This window comes from Rana temporaria, chromosome 6 (genome assembly GCF_905171775.1).
Source record: "Rana temporaria chromosome 6, aRanTem1.1, whole genome shotgun sequence".
In the NCBI taxonomy this organism is placed as follows: domain Eukaryota; kingdom Metazoa; phylum Chordata; class Amphibia; order Anura; family Ranidae; genus Rana; species Rana temporaria.
Genome location: NC_053494.1, coordinates 177,888,490 through 177,910,715, shown reverse-complemented (window position 1 = coordinate 177,910,715; position 22,226 = coordinate 177,888,490). Strand labels below are relative to the sequence as shown.

General features: G+C 46.3%; 1 protein-coding gene across 1 annotated transcript in view; it reads right to left on the bottom strand.

Moving 5' to 3' along the window:
- The window catches only part of LOC120944071 (dipeptidyl peptidase 4-like), a 156,344-nt gene extending 144,417 nt beyond the window's left edge, over positions 1-11,927 (bottom strand). The window contains exon 1 of the mRNA XM_040357863.1: positions 11,883-11,927. Coding sequence (XP_040213797.1) covers positions 11,883-11,912 — 30 coding nt within the window. The 5' untranslated portion in view covers positions 11,913-11,927. The remainder of the gene's footprint in view (positions 1-11,882) is intronic.
- Positions 11,928-22,226: the final 10,299 nt, after the last annotated feature.

The following is a 22,226-nucleotide window of genomic DNA, read 5'->3' as shown; positions in this document are numbered from 1 at the left end:
AATCAATGTTTGGTACAAGCAATGCGGCCGAGCTGCCAATCATTGTTTAAACAAGAGAGACTGTGTTTGGAATTAGATATAGGTAATAAATTTGAAGACACATATTAGATCAAGGTCAACGCTGATCCTTTTGAATATTTATTTTTCTGTGGTTTATGTTTTTGTAATCTAGACTCAAAAAGAAATATAATTTTTCAAAAATTGCAATGGACCTCCTACAAAGCAAGGAATCTATAGAGGCCTTACTTCAAAAATACCAGGACACGCCCATCCTGTGGAATTCAAAACACTCGTTATATTGCAATAAAGAGGTACGAGCGGCAGCACTAGAAGAGCTAGCAAATTATATGCAAACTTGGGTGCCAGGATGCACTGCCAACATGGTGAAGGATAAACTTGCCAACCTCAGAAGCACATACAGGAGAGCATACAAAGCTAATAAAATCAAAAAATCGGGAGCAGCAGCAAGACAAGCAAAGGAACCCAAACTGTGGTATTATAAACAGATGGCTTTTTTGCGGGACGAAATGGAAGGCAGGAAAACGATGTCCAGTCTTTCTTCCAACCTTTCCTCCATGCTACCTTCCAGCGGACATTCCCCAGATGACCACAGCCCTGCAGAGTCGGAGGAAGAGGGCCTGGCTGACAGAGATGCAGATCTGCCACCCTTCGATGAGGAGGTATAGTAGTTTCCTCTATATTTATGGCCTAAATAATTCTTGGTGGATTAATGATTAGATATTGAAAAAAAAAAACCAAGCTGGAAAAAAACAAACAAAAAGGTGTACAGACAAATAGGTGTCAGGGATGACAACTGCAGGGGTCAGAAGTAGAGTGTATTCAAGTAATAATGAACAGAAAATACTGAACGAAAAACATGAAAATGAGTGTGGTTTTATTTAGCGAAATTGTAAAAAAATTCCTTTTTTTTACACACAGGAAGAAGAGATCAGCCAGGAGGTGGCAGATCCTCAGGTGTCTGTCAGCCAGGAGGAGGCCGGGGTCAGTGGCAGCCAGGAGGAGGCCGGGGTCAGTGGCAGCCAGGAGGAGGCCGGGGTCAGTGGCAGCCAGGAGGAGGCTGGGCCCAGTGGCCTGCAGCAGGTCCACCCGGCCAGGAGAACCACCACCAGCCAGTCTTCTCCCCCCCAGGTGAGGCCATCAGGCCGAAGGAGGCAGTTGAGGCCTGTGGAGGAGGCAAGCCTCCGCATGATCCAGGAGGCAAGCGCCATCATGAGGGCCCCCCTCAACCCCACAGAGGCCTTCAGTGCCTCATTGGCCCATGATTTAAATGAAGGGGAGGAGGACCAGAGAAGACTGGCAAAGGCCCTGATGAACCAGGTACTTTGGTGGATGCAGAGGGGCCTGCTGACCCCAGACACTGGGCTATGTGACCCGGCCCGGCTTGCGGAACACCATCCTCCTGCTGCCACATCAACCCCACCTGCAAGACCCCGTGTTCGATCCGCTGGAAGGCTGCCTGGAGGGAAGGCTGGAAAGAGGAGGAAACGTTGATTTTCTGCCTTCCATTTCCTTCCACATAAAGGACATCTTGTTTGTACTACCACAGTTTGGGTTCCTTTGTTTGTGTGCTGCTGCTTAATATTTTTGTGTTTGGCTCCTGAGGCTTGGAAGTTTATCCTTCACCATGTTGGAAATGCAAGTTTGCATATAGTTTGCTATCTATTCTAGTGCTGCCGTTCTTTTTATTTTTTTGTGATGACATTTGCCAGAATAAAAGGCCTTTTGCTTTCATTTGAAAACATGTCTATTGTTTGATATACTGTGGGGATTATTAGGCAGCAAACCTTTAATAAATATACAATGGGTAATTTACAAAGGACACACTCCTTGGGGGGGGGGGGGGACATTTGGTGTGCCAACATGGTTTAATATTCTCTAATGAAACACCAAAAAAAAAAAAAAAAAATTAAAAATACATGTAAAAAAAAAATAGTTTAAATGGTGACATAACTAGAAACAAAAAAAGAAATTAAAAAAATGCACATTCCTTTACAAAAATGAATACTCTAAATTATGGAGGACCACCAACCAAAACACACGTCTGGCATAGAAAACATTATTAAAGGATTACATCACAAGCAAGAAATGTGACATTTCAGTATGGGACAACTCTATTGAAATTGCATCAGCAAGAGAACGGGGTTATTCTAGCAAGAGAAGAATTAATCAAACGAGGCTTTAAAATGTGGTTTAGTGCGCCTTTTTAAGACATTGTTCTCTTGCTAGAATAAAAGGTTTCTAATGACGAATGTGCCATATCCCAAAGAAACGCGAGTTTTACCTGAACGAGCGCTCCCGTCTCCTCATTTGGACTGAGCATGCGCGGGGTTTTTGTACGCTGCTTTTGTGTACAGACGACCGAACATGTCTGACGGACACGATTCCAGCAGACTGTTTTAAAGCAAGACCAGGAAACAGTTGTTCGTTGGAAAACGGTCTGGCCGACGATTGTTTGCTGGAATTCTGTACGTTACTGCCTACACACGAACGAACATGTCCGCTGAAACTGGTCCGCGGACCAGTTTCAGCAGACATGTTTGGTCGTGAGTACGAGGCCTAAGAGGAAGGAAGTGAGATTCAGGCATTATAGTTGAGTAAACTGGTCCACAGAATCTCTTTCTTCCATTCAAACCCACCATCATGGACAAGACTACAGAGCTGTCAAAAGGATGTCAGGGACAAGATTGTAGACCTACACAAAGCTGGAATGGGCTGCAAGACCATCAGCAAAAAGCTTGGTGAGAAGTATACAATTGTTGGAGCGATTATTCACAAATAGAAGAAGTGTAGGGTCCTGGGGTTAGTCCGTGATCTCCTCACCAAATTCCTTGTCAGGAGTAGCTACTGTAGTTAATTACTAGGGATCCATTGACTTCTTCCTAAGTTTGGCCTGATTGTACTTTCCTCTTCTACCACTAGGTGTCTGGTTATAGGTACATGGGGTATCTCAGCCAATGAGCAGGTATTTTGCTGAATCCATTGGCCTGCTGGGAAAGCCTATATATTCGGACAAGGTTAGGTCATCAGGGGTTACCATGTGCCACCCAGACCGCCGTCTGGGTGAACGTGTGTCGTCTGCCCCGGGCTGCTAGACCGGAGATTGGGCCTATCCCGGGGGCATCAGGCTGTGTGAGGGGCTATCCAGTAGTAAGAAGGCAGCACAGGGTTGGGACTGTGGCTTGCAGTCCAATTTAAAGTGACGGTTTTGCCAGCCGGAGAATCTGTCAGTGGTAGAAGGGAAGCTGTCGCCACAAAGGGACCAATTGCCTTTACCAGGGACCACAGTGAATGAGTAACTGAAGCAAGTACTGGTGCAATAGTGTCACTGAACGGGCACGGTAGAGAATCTGGAAACTTCAGAGTCAGGGACCCAACCAGCGGAGGTGACGCTTGCAGAGCAGCCTTGTGTGTCAAGATAGGGACCAGGCCGTTAAGCAGGGGTGAAGATTGAAGATATCCGAGGGTGCAAAGCTAGGGACCCAGCAGGGAAGTGTGGGTGACGCTTGAGGGAGATACCACCGCAAAAGCCTTGAGGAGCTCACAGGATTCAGAGTAAGTCTGGAGCTCCATGCAAGATGTCGCCTCATGGGGTAAGGATGATAATGAGAAAACTGAGGGATCAGCCCAGAACTACACGAGAGGAGCTTGCGAATGATCGAAAAAGCAGTTAGGACCATAGTCACCAAACAAACCATTGGTAACATAATACGCCACCATGGATTGAAATCCTGCAGTGCCCGCAAGCGCCACCCTCCTCAAGGCCTGTCTGAAGTTTGCCAATGAATGATTGGTTGAAAGTGCTGTGGTCAGATAAGATCAAAATTGAGCTCTTTGGCAATAACTCAACTTGCCGTGTTTGGAAGAAAAAAAATGCTGACTATGACTCTAAGAACACCATCCCTACAGTCAAGCATGGAGGTGGAAACATTATGCTTTAGGACGGTTTCTCAGCTTAAATAAAAAAAAATGTACAGGCAGACTTTGATACATTGAGGAGCCATGTCGGGGGCCAATCTTGGATAAGAACCGTCTTCCCTCAGCCAGAACACTGAAGATGGGTCATTCCAGCATGACAATGACCCAAAACATACCGCTAAGGCAACAAAGGAGTGGCTCAAGAAGAAGCATTATAAGGTCATAAGGTGGCCAGACCTTAATCCTGCAGAAAATGTATGGAACGAGCTGAAACGTCGAGTTGCCAAGCTACAGCCAAGAAACCTTAAATATTTAGAGAAGATCTGTAAAGAAGAGTGGACAGAAATGCTTCCTGAGATGTGTGCAAACTTTTATCAGAAATACAAAAATCCAATACAGTACATAAAGATGAAAACAGGGGTCTATATAATTAAAAATACATCTATGATAAAAATGATAGACGCGTTCATTTCTTTGTAAGTGGGCAAATCTACAAAATCAGCAGGTATCAAATACTGTAATTATTTTCCCCACCTTATTTGTTAACCAATTGTAAAACACATTCCTTGTACCCAACAAGAATCATATAACTTCTTGTTAAAGTAATCCTACTATTACTACGTCTATATTTTATCATAACTAACCCACTGAGGGCATGGGAAACTCCCAGCATGCTCTTTAAGTAGGTTTTACAATTACTATTTTTTACTACTCCGAGGAATGGGACATGGGATATTCACAAAAACTAATTATGTCCCTTAAGGTCAAATCCCCTCTTATGAAGTCACTAATACCAATGATACATGTTATGTGTATATATAAAAATAGTAAGAGAACGGGGGAATCACCAGTTAAAAAATAGCTAGAAAAAAAACAAAAAATAAAATAAAAATGGATTTAGACTAAACCTCCTCTCATGTGTATATAAACAAAATATAAAAAAATAAAGAATTATCAGCTCACTTGACTAAATACAATTTTTGTATTTCATTGTATATCAAAGTTAAAACCCTGCCAAAAAAAAAAATATCAACCATACATGAACACATATTAAAAACATGCCTCTCTCAAGAAATGGTCACCCCTACCTATAATATATCATCTTGTATTGTACTCTATTATTAAAGTTGTAATGGTAATGGTAATGTAGGGCCAGATTCACAAAGAGATACACCGTCGTATCTCTGACTTACACTGGTCTTATCTATGCGCCTGATTCATAGAATCAGTTACGCATAGATATGGCTAAGATCCGACAGGTGTAACTGTGTTACACCGTCGGATCTTATTTGTAATTTAAAAACGGCACGGGGGGCGTTCCCGCTGATTTACGTTGAATAATATGTAAATCAGCGAGATACGTGAATTCACGAACGTACGCGGACCCGACGCAGTGGTGTTACGACGTTTCCGTAGCGGCTTTCCCGGCGTATACTTACCCCTGCTTCTATGAGGCGCAGCCAATGTTAAGTATAGCCGTCGTTCCCGCGTCAATTTTTTTTTTTTTTACGTTGTTTGCGTAAATCGTTCTATAATACGGATGGACGTCGTTTACATAAGCGTTGAAACCACTGACGTCCTAGCGACGTCAGTGGGAGCAATGCACGCCGGGAAAATTCACGGACTGCGCATGCTCATTTAAATCGGCGCGGGGACGCGCCTGATTTAAATAGTACACTCCCCCTAGCCGCGGAATTTGAATTCTGCCGGGGGATTTGCGATACGCCGTCGCAAGTTTGGAGGTAAGTGGTTTGTGAATTACCCACTTACCTCTCAAACTTGCGGCAGGGTATCTTAAATCAGATAGATCACACGGATCTAAAGATTCGCTGATCTACCTGAATCTAGCCCGTAATGTAATTTTTGGGACCATTGGTACTTATACAGCGATCAGTGCTATAAAAATGCACTGATTACTGTGAAAATGACACTGGCAGTGAAGGGGTTAACCACTAGGTAGCGCTATAGGGGTTAAGTGTGCCCTAGTGAGTGCTTCCAACTGTAGGGGGGGGATGGGCTGTGTGTGACAGGACAGTGATCACTGCTTTTGATTACAGGAAGCTGTGTTCACTGTCCAGGCACTAGGAAGACTGGGGAAATGCTTGTTTACATAAGCATTTGCCCCTTCTTCCTCACCGTGACACGATCGTGGGTATGCCTGCGGACATCGGGTCCACGGGACCCGCGGTCAGAGTCACACAGCTTGCGTGTCCACAATGCCACTTCTTAACCACTTAACCCCCGGACCATATTGCTGCCCAAAGACCAGAGTACTTTTTGCGATTCGGGACTGCGTCGCTTTAACAGACAATTGCGCGGTCCTGCAACGCGGCTCCCAAACAAAATTGGCGTCCTTTTTTTCCCACAAATAGAGCTTTCTTTTGGTGGTATTTGATCACCTCTGCGTTTTTTATTTTTTGCGCTATAAACAAAAATAGAGAGACAATTTTGAAAAAAATTTATATTTTTTACTTTTTGCTATAATAAATATCCCCCAAAAATATATAAAAAAACATTTTCTTTCCTCAGTTTAGGCCGATACGTATTCTTCTACCTATTTTTCGTAAAAAAAAAAAAAAAAAAAAATCGCAATAAGTGTTTATTGATTGGTTTGCGCAAAATTTATAGCGTTTACAAAATAGGGGGTATTTTTATGTCATTTTTATTAATATATTTTTTTTACTAGTAATGGCGGCGATCAGCGATTTTTTTCGGTATTGCGACATTATGGCGGACATTTTGGACACTTTTGACACATTTTTGGGACCATTGGCATTTTTATAGCGATCAGTGCTATAAAAATGCATTGGATTACTATAAAAATGCCACTGGCAGTGAAGGGGTTAACACTAGGGGGCGGGGAAGGGGTTAAGTATGTCCCTTGTGTGTTCTTACTGTGGGGGGGGGGTGGCCTCAGGGGAAACACTGATCCTCTGTTCATACATTGTATGAACAGAAGATCAGCGTTTCCCCCGCTGACAGGACCGGGAGCTGGGTGTTTACACACACAGCTCCCGGTCCCCGCTCTGTAACGAGCGATCGCATGTGCCGGCGGCGATCGAGCCTGCCGGGGACACGCACGGGAGTCGGGGGCGCGCGCCCCTAGTGGCGGCTGAGAGAGAGGACGTTATACTATGTGCTCTCGCCCAGCAGAGCCAACTTGCCGACGTAGAACGGCGGTGCGCGGTCGGCAAGTGGTTAAAAGGGACGTATATATACGTCCTTTTGCCTGCCCATGCCATTCTGCCGACATATATCTGCGTGCGGCAGTCGGCATGTGGTGTGTGCATCTGGTGGCAGGTGGCACAATCACCTGACAAATAACCAGCCGCCAAATTCCCCATCAACCCCCGAGACTACATTCCCCCCCCCTCATCTTTTTTGGGGGAAGGTGAGAGAGGGGGTGTGTCCCTGAATGGCAGTTTGGAAATGTGGTCACCCTAGTTCAGCTGTGTCATACATGTGAGTCATCTGCTTCAATCTCCATGAATGTGGTGTTAGTTGTCCCAGCTCCAGACAATTGCAATCCACATACCCAGGATTATCTCCATCCAGGCTCTGAGGTTAAATTGCTGAGCCTCCACCTGCCCATCATGGACGTCTGTCAGTGAGTGACTTGCCGTCAGTCAGGTTAACCCCGTGTTATCTTTGCCGGAGTAGTTGAGAGCGGCCTTTCCCATTTTTCTCTCACCAGGATCATCAGATGTCATTGCAGGTTGTAACAGCTTGGTGTGAATGCTCACATTTCATCTCACCAGATGGAATAATTTATGTTAAGGCACATATGACCAAACATAGATTGTAATATGTGATACACAGGGGCGGGCTGACTATTCAGGCACTCGGGCACTGCCCAAGGGCCCCATGCCACTATTGGGCCCCATCAGGGTTACCAGCCTCAGTATGTAAAAATCTTTTTTTTTAAATCCCAAGATTATACCTGCCCCACCTCTCCAGTACCTTTTCAGTGTGTGGATGTATACTGTATGTGTGTGTATACGGCCCCATAATCTCCTATTGCCCGGGGGCCCTATAATCTCCTATTGCCCGGGGGCCCCATAATCTCCTATTGCCCGGGGGCCCCATGAGTTGTCAATCCGCCCCTGGTGATACACTAAAGATGGTAAGAGCAAACAACCAGATTGACAACATTCCACCATCCCTGCAAATGTAGTAAAAATCACTCAGTATAATACTACTTAATATGATATACACTCACCGGCCACTTTATTAGGAACACCTTGCTAGTCCCAGGTTGGACCCCCCTTTGCCTTCAGAACTGGCCTAATTCTTTATGGCATAGATTCAACAAAGCGTTAAAAAACATTCCTCTGAGATTTTGGTCCATATTGACATGATAGCATCATACACTTGCTTCAGATTTGGCAGCTGCACATCCATGATGCAAATCTCCAGTTCCACCGCATCCCAAAGGTGTTCTACTGGATTGAGATCTGGTGAGTGTGGAGGCCATTGGTGTACAGTGACCTAATTATTGTGTTTAAGAAACCAGTGGTGAGATGATTTGAGCTTTGTGACTTTCAATTTCTGGCTACATGTCCCATGGTACCTTGCTGCCTGTAAACTGTGATTCCTGTACTGACTCTGCCAGGGATGGACTGGCCATTGGGACTACAGGGAGTTTCCCGGTGGGCCCATGGCTCAGTGGGCCGGCTTCAGTGACAGCGGACCACCGCCCCCCTCCGCTCCTCTGTCTCTCCCTTCCCGCAGCGCTCACCTGGGGGGAACAAAGAAGCAGGGGGAGGACCAGAGGAGCAGGGGGGACGACAGAGGAGCATGGGGGTGGGGACAGACAGCTGACTCAACAGCTATGGCCTGGGAGTTTCTCACTTCTGCCTTATCTGGTCCCATAAGGGGGGGGGGGGCACCAAACCGATTCTTTGCCCCGGGTGAAATAATGTCTAGCTTCCCCACTGGTACTGCCTATAAGAGTACCAGTACCAGCGGTTCTACTCTAATAAAGTAGAACGGCTAGTGGCTAGTGAAGGGGAAGAGGGGGCTTGGGTGGCCGGGGGGGGTGCGGGAGTTGTCCGGCCACCGTGGGAGAGGCCTGTCAAAGTGGGCCAGTCTGGATGAAGTCCAAGGCCAAATTTTTGTCCCAGTCCAGCCCTGGACTCTGCCTCCTGAAGCTTCTCCTCTCAGCATCCCTGTAATTAAGAAGGCAGGCTCTGTGAAATGTGTGACACAGCATTGTCTAACCACAGGACATATGTGCAGGGCCATTTTTTATATTGATTGGACCCTGGACAAACATTTTATTGGGCCTCCCCTCCATGTAATTTCGCTCTGCACCTGTTCTGAGACATACAAAAAAATAGCAGCAAGACTCAAAATCAGTTTACTGAATCAGATCAGGCAGCAATGTAATGAAAAGATTTACACTAACCACCAATGTGACTGAGACATTTAGAATGTGTTTAGATTTGTGTGTGTCGGGAACACATGCAACAATCACTTTTCTGACACCACAGAAACATGCTGCCCATTAGCAGATATACATCATCTGCTGACACCATGTGATTTTGAAAAAGCGTTAGGAATTAATATTCTCCCCTACACGAGACCTACATCTTTATCCACCCTGTCAGAACACCTTTGCATCCTAAAATCCATGCTAACCTCTGCACCCCAAACCTCCCCCATCCTCTCCACTCCAACCCGCCACTCCTTTTACTCAACCTGCCTCATCTGCTCATCTTTGCACCCACATTCCTTACCTCTACATATCCCCTCCTTGCTCACCTGTGCACCCAAACTGTAATACCTTCTCTGCCTACCTCTGCACACCCCACAAACAAGACATTTGTCTTGGGTGGCATTTTTCAGAGGGAGGCAGAACGGACACTACAAGGACTGCAGAGTAGCAGTCACTTTGCTATGAGGGTGCGGACCACACCTGGGTGAAACCCGCCAGAGGGATGACACTGGGGTGGGTGTGAACTGACCGTTCAGCAACAGGGGAGTGAATCGGAAGCAGGAGGCGGCGGTGGCTGCAGCCTCTGATCCCAGATGTAGCTAAACTGTCAGAGCAGGTCTGAGTCCCTCCTATTCCTATCCTTTCTTCTAGCGGGGACGGGGACAGTGTCAGGCTAGTAAAAGGGGGGGGGGGAGCACTGTGGCAGGCTAGTGAAGGGGTGGGGAAGAGCACTGTGGCAGGCTAGTGAAGGGGTGGGGAAGACCACTGTGGCAGGCTAGTGAAGGGGTGGGGGGAGCCCTTGATTCCTTGTATGCTGCTGTTGACCTCTCTATAATTTTGGGGTCAATAGGTCCCGGTAAGAAGGCTCCCCCCCCCCCACAGAGGGGACAAGTGTGAATGCACATCTTTTTCACAGAAGTCGGTGTGGGGATTTTCTAGCTATTATTTTATACGTGGACTTTCACGTGATTTATTTATTAGTGACTTTCGAACATTGAGTTAGCGCTGCACCCTCTCTGTATTATGTATGTTGTATATGGTGTGTAATCAGCCTATTGGTGCTGGCTGCTAACATAATTTTTGTTATCCAAGCGCAGATATTATTTGGGTTTATAGCCACCAGAGACCCCACATAGCCACCAGAGACCTCACGTAGCCACCAGAGACCCCACATAGCCACCAGAGACCCCACATAGCCACCAGAGACCCCACATAGCCACCAGAGACCTCACATAGCCACCAGAGACCCCACATAGCCACCAGAGACCCCACATAGCCACCAGAGACCTCACGTAGCCACCAGAGACCTCACGTAGCCACCAGAGACCCCACATAGCCACCAGAGACCCCACATAGCCACCATAGACCTCACATAGCCACCAGAGACCTCACATAGCCACCAGAGACCACACATAGCCACCAGAGACCCTGCATAGCCACCAGAGACCTCACATAGCCACAGAGACCTCACATAGCCACCAGAGACCTCACATAGCCACCAGAGACCTCACATAGCCACCAGAGACCTCACATAGCCACCAGAGACCTCACATAGCCACCAGAGACCTCACATAGCCACCAGAGACCTCACATAGCCACCAGAGACCTCACATAGCCACCAGAGACCTCACATAGCCACCAGAGACCTCACATAGCCACCAGAGACCTCACATAGCCACCAGAGACCCCACATAGTCACCAGAGACCTCACATAGCCACAGAGACCACACATAGCCACCAGAGACCCTGCATAGCCACCAGAGACCTCACATAGCCACAGAGACCTCACATAGCCACCAGAGACCTCACATAGTCACCAGAGACCTCACATAGCCACCAGTGACCCCACATAGCCACCAGTGACCCCACATAGTCACCAAAGAAGGAAGGGGTGTGATATATGTAGATGAGGGGCAATTGATTTTATTCTTGCCTAGGGCAGCACAAATCCAAAATACATCACTGCACCACATAGTACAACTTGGGATTTGACTCTTAATGATTTTTTTCGTTAGTACAAAACTGTATTGAAAAGTGTTTTCTTTCAAATAATTTCCTACAGTTTCACCTTTGTACAGTACATTTTTGGCAAATAAAAGAGTTACAAAAATGTCCTTAGTTCTGAGTGGTTTGCCCAGATATATAAAACAATCAGCAATTAGCATTAGCCGGTCACAACCCTTAGTGGACAGAATGAAATGATGATGAACTGAACAAGCGTTTGACCTGGAAAGTTGAGTGTGCAATATTGCCAACTTTTAAAAAATCACTCCCCTGAGTGCAATGTGCTGTGCGGTTGGCTGTGAATGTCACGTAGTGATAAAACTGAGATAGAAAAACAACATGTACTCTAAAATAATGTTTAGTGCTGATAACCTGCTGCTAAAATATATATAAATAATAGTATAAAGTGCATTTCCAGGCAACCAGTAAAATCAATCTTTAAACAGTTAACTCTGTTCATGAAATTAAAAAATTGTGCAAACATAAGAAAACCCAAACAGTTTACCTGTTTTATAAAAGTTGGAGCCTGCTTCATAAAACCTTTCACAATGGGTCTGAATAGATCTGCAAACATTTGTGCTGTGCAACATTATCCCCCAACAGGTGTGCACAATGCTGCATTAGGATCAGAGACAATGTTGTATCCTGGCCTAGGCCAACAAGGCCCAGGCCTAGGCCAGCACTTTGAAGGGGGGGAAGCGCAGAAAGAGTCCCCGTTGGCTTGCTCTACACTGTCAGTGTAGTGCCAGTCTTATGGGGCGGACTGGTCTGACAGGCAAGCAGTCTAGCGCCCCCATAAAGCAGCTTTACTGCTTCTGGTATGCGGGCAGCCGGCATTCCGCAACTCTGGGGGGGTTCTTCTAATTTTGACTGTCCTATCATTCTGGACCACAAACCTTCCTCACTGTGCTATATGTTTTCTGCTGCACCATTGGCGTGGTTATTTCTGCTAAGTCCTCTCCATAAAATTATCAGAAATGTATGCTTAAAGTAGAAGTATAGGCTTTTTGTTTTCATTTTGGATAGAGTAAGGCCCCTTTCACATTGGGGCGTTTTTTATGCGGTACAGCGCTAAAAATAGCGCTGCTATACCGCATGAAAAATCATGCCCTGTAGTCTTTAATGTGAAAGCCCGAAGGCTTTCACACTGAAGCGGTGCGCTAGCAGGAACGCTCCAAAAGTCCTGCTAGCCGCATCTTTACCGCGGTATAGGAGCGGTGTGTTCACCACTCCTATACCGCGCCTTCCCATTGAAATCAATGGGAAAGCGCGGTATTACCCTTTTTCGGCCGCTAGCGGGGGTTAAAACCTCACCGCTAGCCTACAAATAGCGCGGCTATACCGTCACCGCGGCTCGACGCTGCAATGTGAAAGCAGCCTAAGGGGGGGTTACCATCCCTGTCCCATTGCAGAGATTTCTCTTCACTTGCTGCCCCATAGCCAAACAGGACGTGAGAGGAAATGTATGCAAATTCAGGGAATTCATTGCCCCCCGGCCCTCAGAACTAGTGTCCCCACTTGAAAATTTCAGGGTGGGTCTTAAACAGAAAAGGGTGTGGCCTTGACAGGAAGGGGTGGGCCATATTTAAATTAGGGGGTGCATGAATTTAGTCAGGCCTATGGCAGCACAAAACCTAAATACACTACGGATCAGAAAGGGAATAGGGATAGAACCACGGGAACGCAAAGGTCTGCATTTCTGCAGTCTTAAGCCTGGCTCACACAATCATATTTTTCCTGTGGACAAAGCATAGGACTTTTGTCCGAAGGGCATTGGCCAGGAACTTGTCTTGCATACAAACGACACACAATTGTCGGCCAACAAACACGAATGTAGTGACATACTATTCTGTTTTTCAGCTCTTTAGCGCCACCCTTTGGGCACCTTATGGTAATGTTGATTGGTGAGCATTGCTTCCTAACATGTGTGTTTGACTTTAGACTCTGACGGACTTGTGTGCACACGATCGGAAAATCTGACAACAGACCGTTGCCTGCGGAAAATTTTAAAGCCTGCCGTCCAACATTTGTCCGGGGAAATCTGGCAACACTTGTCTGATTGAGCATACAAATGAATGGATTTTAGGCCAACAGTCTGCCAACAAAAAATCCGATCGTGTGTACGAGGCTTGACTCTGCAATGGTTTGGACCAAAATCAGCCAAACTGATCTTTTTACTTTTGCTAATTGTCTGTTTTGTAGTATCTTTTCTGTAAATGTTTTCTTGTACCACTTTTTTTTTCTCTTTTCATTTAAATAATATTTGAAAACTGTTAAGCTGAATATTTGGCATGTAATTTTTTGGGGGGGGGAGTGGGGGCTTCAGGAGGAGTGGGACTTCCTGTCCCACTTCCTCCTTCCGCCGAGGGGCTACTAAGGCGACCCCTCCCTGTAGGCACGTGATAGGTCCCAGGCGATCACCTGTCCAATCGGATGGCGCAGCGCCGCTCGCGCATGTGCAGTGGGTGCCCGGCCATGAAGCCGAAAGCTGTCACGGCCGGGTGCCTACACTTAGAATGAAGACGCCGGCCGGAGAGAGGGGGAGAGAGGAGCGGAGCCCCTGCCGCTGGAACGCTGGAGCAGGTAAGTGAATGTTTATTAACCACTTGCCGACCGCCGCATGTATATGTACGTCCACAGAATGGCACGTACAGGCAAATGGGCGTACAGGTACGTCCTTGCCTTTCCGCGGGTCGGGGGTCCGATCGGGACCCCCCCCTGCTACTTGCGGCAGGCGGATTCCCGTGGGGAGCGATCTGGGACGATGGCTATTCGTTTATAGTCGCTCCATCGCGATCGCTCCCCGGAGCTGAAGAACGGGGAGAGCCGTATGCAAACACGGCTTCCCCGTGCTTCACTGTGGCGGCTGCATCGATCGAGTGATCCCTTTTTTAGGGAGACTCGATCGATGACGTCAGTCCTACAGCCACACCCCCCTACAGTTGTAAACACACACTAGGTGAACCCTAACTCCTACAGCGCCCCCTGTGGTTAACTCCCAAGCTGCAACTGTCATTTTCACAATAAACAATGCAATTTAAATGCATTTTGAAAATGACAATGGTCCCAAAAATTTGTCAAAATTGTCCGAAGTGGTCGCCATAATGCCGCAGTCACGAAAAAAATCGCTGATCGCCGCCATTAGTAATAAAAAAAATAAAAAAAAATAAAACTATCCCCTATTTTGTAAACGCTATAAATTTTGAGCAAACCAATCGATAAACGCTTATTGCGATTTTTTTTTTACCAAAAATAGGTAGAAGAATACGTATCGGCCTAAAGTGAGGAAAAACATTTTTTATATATGTTTTTGGGGGATATTTATTAAAGCAAAAAGTAAAAAATATTGAATTTTTTTCAAAATTGTCGCTCTATTTTTGTTTATAGCGCAAAAAAATAAACACCGCAGAGGTGATCAAATACCACCAAAAGAACGCTCTATTTGTGGGGGGAAAAAGGACGTCAATTTTGTTTGGGAGCCACGTTGCACGACCGCGCAATTGTCTGTTAAAGCGACGCAGTGCCGAATTGTAAAAACGCCTTTGGGCATTTAGCAGCATATTGGTCCGGGGCTTAAGTGGTTAAAAGCCAGCAGCTACACTTTTTGTAGCTGCTGACTTTTAATAAACATTAAAAATGAGTGGAACACCCCTTTAACCACTTCAGGACCAGCGCATGACTATATAAGTCCTCTTTTTGAAGAGGGATATCTCGGTAACAGCAGCAGCTGCTGCCACAACCGAGATATCCATCTCTTCAGGCGCCAGTCCTGTAAACGATAATGGTGGTCTGCGCGGCAGATTCGCCACAAGATCACCGTTATCGGCAGCGGGAGAGACGATCTGGTCCTTTTTCCTGCTTGCTATGGATATGAGTGGGGGCAAGATGGCCCCCACCCCGTCTCTATAGCATAGCTGGGCGAAAGCAGCGTCAAAACGTCACTTCCGCCCATATGTCTTAAAGGGCCAATTAATTTTTGTCATTTTTTTCAAATGACAATTTTATTTTTATTTTTTCAATTGCATTTTAGCCTAAATATGAGATCTGAGGTCTTTTTGACCCCAGGTCTCATATTTAAGAGGACCTGTCATGTTTTTTTTTCTATTACAAGGGATGTTTAAATTTTTTTAAAGCGCCCCCGTCCCAACGAGCTCGCGCGCAGAAGCGAATGCATACGTGAGTAGCGCCCACATATGAAAACGGTGTTAAAACCACAAATGTGAGGTATCGCCGCGTTTGTTAGAGCGAGAGCAATAATTCTAGCCCTAGACCTCCTCTGTAACTTAAAACATGCAACCTGTAGAATTTTTTAAACGTCGCCTATGGAGATTTTTAAGGGTGATGTTTGACGCCATTCCACGAGCGGGCGCAATTTTGAAGCATGACATGTTGGGTATCAATTTACTCGGCGTAACATTATCTTTCACAATATAAAAAAAATTGGGCTTACTTTACTGTTGTCTTATTTTTCAATAAAAAAAAGTGATTTTTTTCCAAAAAAAGTGCGCTTGTAAGACCACTGCGCAAATACGGTGTGAAAAAAAGTATTGCAATGACCGCCGTTTTATTCTCTAGGGTGTTAGAAAAAAATATGTATAATGTTTGGGGGTTCTAAGTAATTTTTAAGCAAAAAAAAGCTTAAGCTTTTAAGCATTGAGTCTTAAAAACAGGCAAGGTCCTTTAAAGCGGGGGTTCACCCGAAAACATTTTTTAACATTAGATGGAGGCTAATTACAGGAAGCACAATCGGGTGTTTTTTTTTTAAATGAATGCAGTACTTACCGTTTTAGAGAGCGATCTTCTCCGCGGCTTCCGGGTATGATCTTCGGGACTGGGCGTTCCTATTTGATTGACAGCCTTCCGACGGTCGCATACATCGCGTCACGAGTTGCCGAAAGAAGCCGAACGTCGGTGCGGCTCTATACGGCGCCTGCGCACCGACTTTCGGCTACTTTCGGCAACTCGTGAAGCGCTGTATGCGACGGTCGGAATGCCCAGTCCCGCAGACCATACCCGGAAGCGGCGGAGAACATCTATCTCTAAAACGGTAAGTACTGCATTGATTTAAAAAAAAACACCTGATTGTGTTTCCCAGAATTAGCCTCAATCTAATGTTAAAAATGTGTTTTTCGGGTGAACCCCCGCTTTAAGTGGTTAAAGCGGAGTTCCACCCAAAAATGGAACTTCCGGTTCCCCCCGCCCTTCCAGTGTCACATTTGGCACCTTTCAGGGGAGGGGGGAGCAGATACCTGTGTAATACATGTATTTTGCTCCCACTTCCGGGCATATATACCCGAGCCACCTGCAGGTATCTACGCCACGTCCGGCGCCTTTTCCGTCTTCTGGGAGACACAGAAGTCCCAGAAGACAGCAATGACCAGTGGGAACGCGCAGCTTGAGTGGCGCTTGCGCAGTAGGGAACAAGGAAGTGAAGCCGCAAGGCTTCATTTCCTGATTCCCTTACTGAAGAAGGCGGCGGCAGCACCCGAGAGCCGAGTGACAGATCGGCTTCGGGTGCCAACATCGCGGGCGCCCTGGACAGGTAGGTATCCTTATTTTAAAAGTCAGCAGCTGCAGTATTTGGAGCTGCTGACTTAAAAAAAAAAAAGGCAGATCTCCGCTTTAACCAATGTAACTGTGTATAAAATGCCATACATAGAATTCTCCTTTAACTGTTTGCCTGGAGATCAACTTTAGGATAAACTATGTGAACTTTGTGACTTATATGGTTGTAATGTTTCCTGTAAAGCGTTAACAACTGGTATGAAGCTGCTCCATAAATCAGAAAACCTCAGGTGAATGCCTGCTTGCAGACGGTAACCACAAATGATTATTTATTCACTTTAATTATAGATATACAGCCAAACCTGTCATTTTCTTTTACCACACATAAGACCAACCCCCATCTGTAACAAAAAGAAACTAGAAATTTGTCTTAGGTAAAATAAAATAAATTAAAGTAGTTGTAAAGCCTTAAAGTGGAACTTCAGTTATTTTTCATCTTTCCATCTATTAAATCTTCTCTCCTTGTTGTTTTAACTTTGGATAGTAAAACATTTTTTTTCTGCCAGTAATTACCTTATACAGACCACTTTCTGTTTCTTGTCTGGTAAAAATCCTAGGCTTATGACATCATGCACAGCTCTCTCTCACTCTCATGAGTTTTCCAGGAAGGGAGGGGGGATGAGTCATATAAGGGCCAATGAGAGCTGCAGAGCTGGAGGTGTGCCTCTGTGTGTCTGTGTGAATCCAGGAAGTGAACAGGCAGCAGCTTCAGCTGCCCACAGTTAAAATGGATGCAGTCAGGCTCAGTGGAGGGAGATTTCTGCAGCATATTTGGCAAGTACAGAATAACAGTATATATAAAATAATATGCAAAGTGGTTGGAGGGAAGCTTCAGAATGGCAAAGATGTTTTTTTTGTTTTTTTTTTTACAGATTATGTGAGCAGACTGCTGTTCTCCTTTAAAGGGGTTGTAAAGGATTTTTTTCCTTAAATAGCTTCCTTTACCTTAGTGCATTCCTCCTTCACTTACCTCATCCTTCCATTTTGCTTTTGTAACTACACACCGTAATGCGAGGCTTTCTCCCTGGTGTGGAGAAAGCCTCTTGAGGGGGGAGGTGGCGAGCAGATAGAGAAAGGAGCTGTGTGTTACTGGGCATCCTGACACGCCTGCTCGCCCCCTCAAGAGGCTTTCTATGCACCAGGGAGAAAGTGTCACATTACTGTGTGGAGTTACAGACAGAAGAACAGGAAGTGAGGATTTCTCAGAAGAAATAAGGACATTTAATAGCAAAATGGAAGGATGAGGTAAGTGAAGGAGGACTGCACTAAGGTAAAGGAAGCTATTTAGGGAAAAAAATGTTTTCCTTTACAACCCCTTTAAGGTTTTTTAAGATTTTTCACCTTAATGCATTATATGTATTCAGGTGAAAAACCTTCTGTGCTGCAGCTCCCCCCAGACCCCAAAATTTTTCTTACCTGAGCTCGATCCGATCCAGCGATGTGCGCTCCAGCCACTATCGCTATCCTCACTGGACAGATTGATAGCAGCAGGAGCCATTGGCTCCCACTGCTCTCAATCAAAAGCTGTGACACGGGAGCATGGGGGGTGGGCAGGGCTGAGTTCCGATGTCTGTGTCAGTGTAGGCAGCAATGTGGCTCGGGAGCGAGCCCGCATAGGTGCCCTCAGGGAAAGCGTCTCTCCGTGGGGGGCACCTGATGAAGAGGAGGGGCCTAGAGTACCAGCGGGGCACCCCAGAAGAAGAGGATCGGAGGCTGCTCTGTGCAAAACCATTACACAGAGCAGGTAAGTATAGATGTGTGTTATTTAAAAAAAACGTTTACAAACAAACTTTTTTCCGGTATACCTTCAAATATGCAATGGTATTTGGGCTCATCAATTAAAGGGCTGTCTTATCCCTTTGTGGATGATGAACAGGCAGGAAAGAGAATAATTGGTAATCAATAAGCAGATAATTTTCAGCATGTTAGAATGTCACTGCATACAATAATGGACAATTAAAAAATTTGGAAATTTTGGAAAAGTGCCCCCCCCGGTACAATACCCCTAGGTCAGTCAGGGGGATAGACTGGGGGGGATTATACTAAGGGATAGATTGACCTTGGGGGGTACTGTACTATGGGACAAGACTGGACTGTCAGTATTTCCCCCAGTACAGTCCCCCTGGGTAAGTCTGACTGACCTTGGAGGGATGGATTGGGAGATAAATGAATCTGGGGGATTATAATGCAGAACAGACAGACCTGGTGGGAATTATACTGGGGGACAGATTGACCTAGGTAGGAAGGATTATACTGTTGTACAGACTGACCTCGGGGGGGGGGGGGTGCATTGTAATGGGGAACAGATTGACCTGGGGTGAAGGGAGAATCATTATACTGGGGGGCAGACTGACCAGGGGGGATTATACTGGGGAACAGATTGACCTAGGTAGGAAGGATTATACTGTGGTACAGACTGACCGGGGGGGGGGGTTGTACTGGGGAACAGATTGACCTTGGGTGAAGAGGGAAGGATTGTACTGGGGAATTGACTGACTTGGGGGGGGGGGAATTATACTGGGGGGCAGACTGACCAGTATGGATTATACTGGGGGACAGTTTGACCTTGAGGGGGGCAAGGATTATACTGCAGGAGAGACTGAGCTGGGGGGATTATACTGGCAGTCAGATTGACCTAGGTAGGAAGGATTATACTGTTGAACAGACTGACCTGGGGGGGGAGGGGGTGCATTGTAATGGGGAACAGATTGACCTGGGGTGAAGGGAGAAGGATTATACTAGGGAACAGACTGTCTTGGAGGGGGAAGGATTATACTGGGGGGCAGACTGACCAGGGGGATTATACTGGGCGACAGATTGACCTAGGTAGGAAGGATTATACTGTGGTACAGACTGACCTGGCGGGTTGTACTGGGGAACAGATTGACCTTGGGTGAAGAGGGAAGGATTGTACTGGGGAACTGACTGACTTGGGGGGGGGCATTATACTGGGGGGCAGACTGACCAGTATGCAGGGCTGGACTGGGACAAAAATTTGGCCCTGGACTTCATCCAGACCGGCCCACTTGAATTCAATAAAATGCTGCCCCCACCCCCCGAAAAATCACGCTCACCAAAAGGCCCCTACATCCATTATTGTATATCATGAGAGGGTGAGAGAGAAGGGAATGAGAGAGAGAGGGAGGGTTGAGGGAAGAAAAAGAGAGTGAGTGTAAAAGACAGGGGGTGAGTGTAGGACCCCTTTTTACACTGAGGCGGTTTTTAGGCGCTTTTGGGCTAAAAATAGCGCCTGTAAAGCGACTGAAAAACTGGCGCTGCCAGGGCGTTAAAAAAAGTCCTCCAAGCAGCATCTTTGGGGCGTCTTTGAAATTAATGGCCACCGCAGCTGAAGCGCCTGCAAAGCACTTCGGCAGCAGCGATACATGGGCGCATTTAACCTTGAATTCGGCTGCTAGTGGGGGTTAAAAGCGCCTGCTAGACACCGAATAGTGCAGTTAAAACGACACTAAAGTGCTGCTAAAACTAGCAGTGTTTTACCGTCAATGCCTGCCCCAGTGTGAAAGCAGCCTAAGAGTCAGGGAGTGAATGAGACAGAAGAGGGAGCTGAGAGACAGAGGGGGGGAGCTGAGAGACAGAGGGGGGGAGCTGAGAGACAGAGGGAGGGAGCTGAGAGACAGGGGTAGCTAAGAGACAGAGGGGGGACTGAGAGACAGAGGGGGGGTCTGAGAGATAGAGGGGGCTGAGAGAAAGAGGGGGGACTGAGAGACACGGAGACTAAGAGACAGAGGAGGGGGACTGAGAGACAGAGGGGGGACTGAGAGACAGGGGGGTCTGAGAGAATCTCTGTTTTAAAAAACGGCCCACTGAGCCATCGGCCCACCGGGAAACTCCCTGTAGTCCCTATGGCCAGTCCATCCCTGCCAGTATGGATTATACTGGGGGACAGTTTGACCTTGAGGGGGGCAAGGATTATACTGCAGGAGAGACTGAGCTGGGGTGATTATACTGGGGGTAATTGTCTTATTTACCTATGCCCAATAAACCCCTCCCATTGTTAACACTATTTGGCCACACCCACTGCTTGCTGCTGGGCACAGTTCTACTTGGTGTGCCCGAAGGTAGCCCAGATCTTTTATAATCCAAGCAATACCCCTGGCACATTGAAAACCATGCCCACTTTTCACTCTGGCATACTATGCACACAATGGGCCCCAACATATCATATAATCTTGCACACAGGCCCACTGATTTAAAAAAAAAAACGGTGGAGGTCTCTATTGGGTGGGTGTGTAGGGGTGGTGTCTATACTGAGGGGTTTGTGCTGGGGGGAGCAATATCTGGGGACGCGCCTCATTTAAATGAAACACGCCCCCTACCCGCTGCATTTGAATTCCGCGCCCTTACACCGCGAGAGATACACTACGCCGCCGTAACTTACGGCGCAAATTCGTTGTGGATTTAAAAGAAGGCCAAGTAAGTTACGGCGGCGTAGCGTATCTTAGATACGCTGCGCCGGTGCAGATCTTTGTGGATCTGCCCCTATAAGTGCAAAGTGCACTTGAATTTGCACTGAAAGTGCACTTGCAAGTGCAGTCGCTGTAAATCTGAGGGGTAGATCTAAAATGAGGGGAAGCTCTGCTGATTTTATCATCCAATCATGCTAAAATGCTGTTTTTTATTTTCCTTGCATGTCCCCCTCGGATCTACAGCGACTGCACTTCCAAGTACACTTTCAGTGCAATTTCAAGTGCACTTTGCACTTATGCAAAAAATGGAAAAAGTGCGCTTATCTATAACAATAATAAAAACAGCTGCAAACTCAAAATGTTTATACAAACAAAAGATACTATGAAAAGAAGGAATGGAGTTGCGCTAAAAAAACGTGACTTTATCAAAAAATAGTGAACACTATAAAGTCCCAAAAGAAGAAGAAAAATCTTCTTTATTCCAATATCAACTCTGTGAAAGTTCTGTGCATAATCAGATAATCATGTGGAATCACAACGTGTGGAAAGATCTGGATCAATGTTCCCTGAGAGTGCTGACCCTTACCAGATATTCAGATCCAAAGGATCAAGCCAAGCGGATTAGCCACACACCTGGGCTGCATAGGAGATCAGGATCTTGATAAGGTCTTCCCAGCAGTGGATCAGTGGAACATCCAGAAAGCAAAAAAAATAAAACTAGATAGTGTGATATTGTCAGGTAATCACACACAGAAATTCCCCCTGTGACTGGCAGACGGACAGTGTGACATGCAAACCACCACCTAAAAACACACTGACCCTTACCAGAGATCTGGGTATAAACAAATCGAAAACAC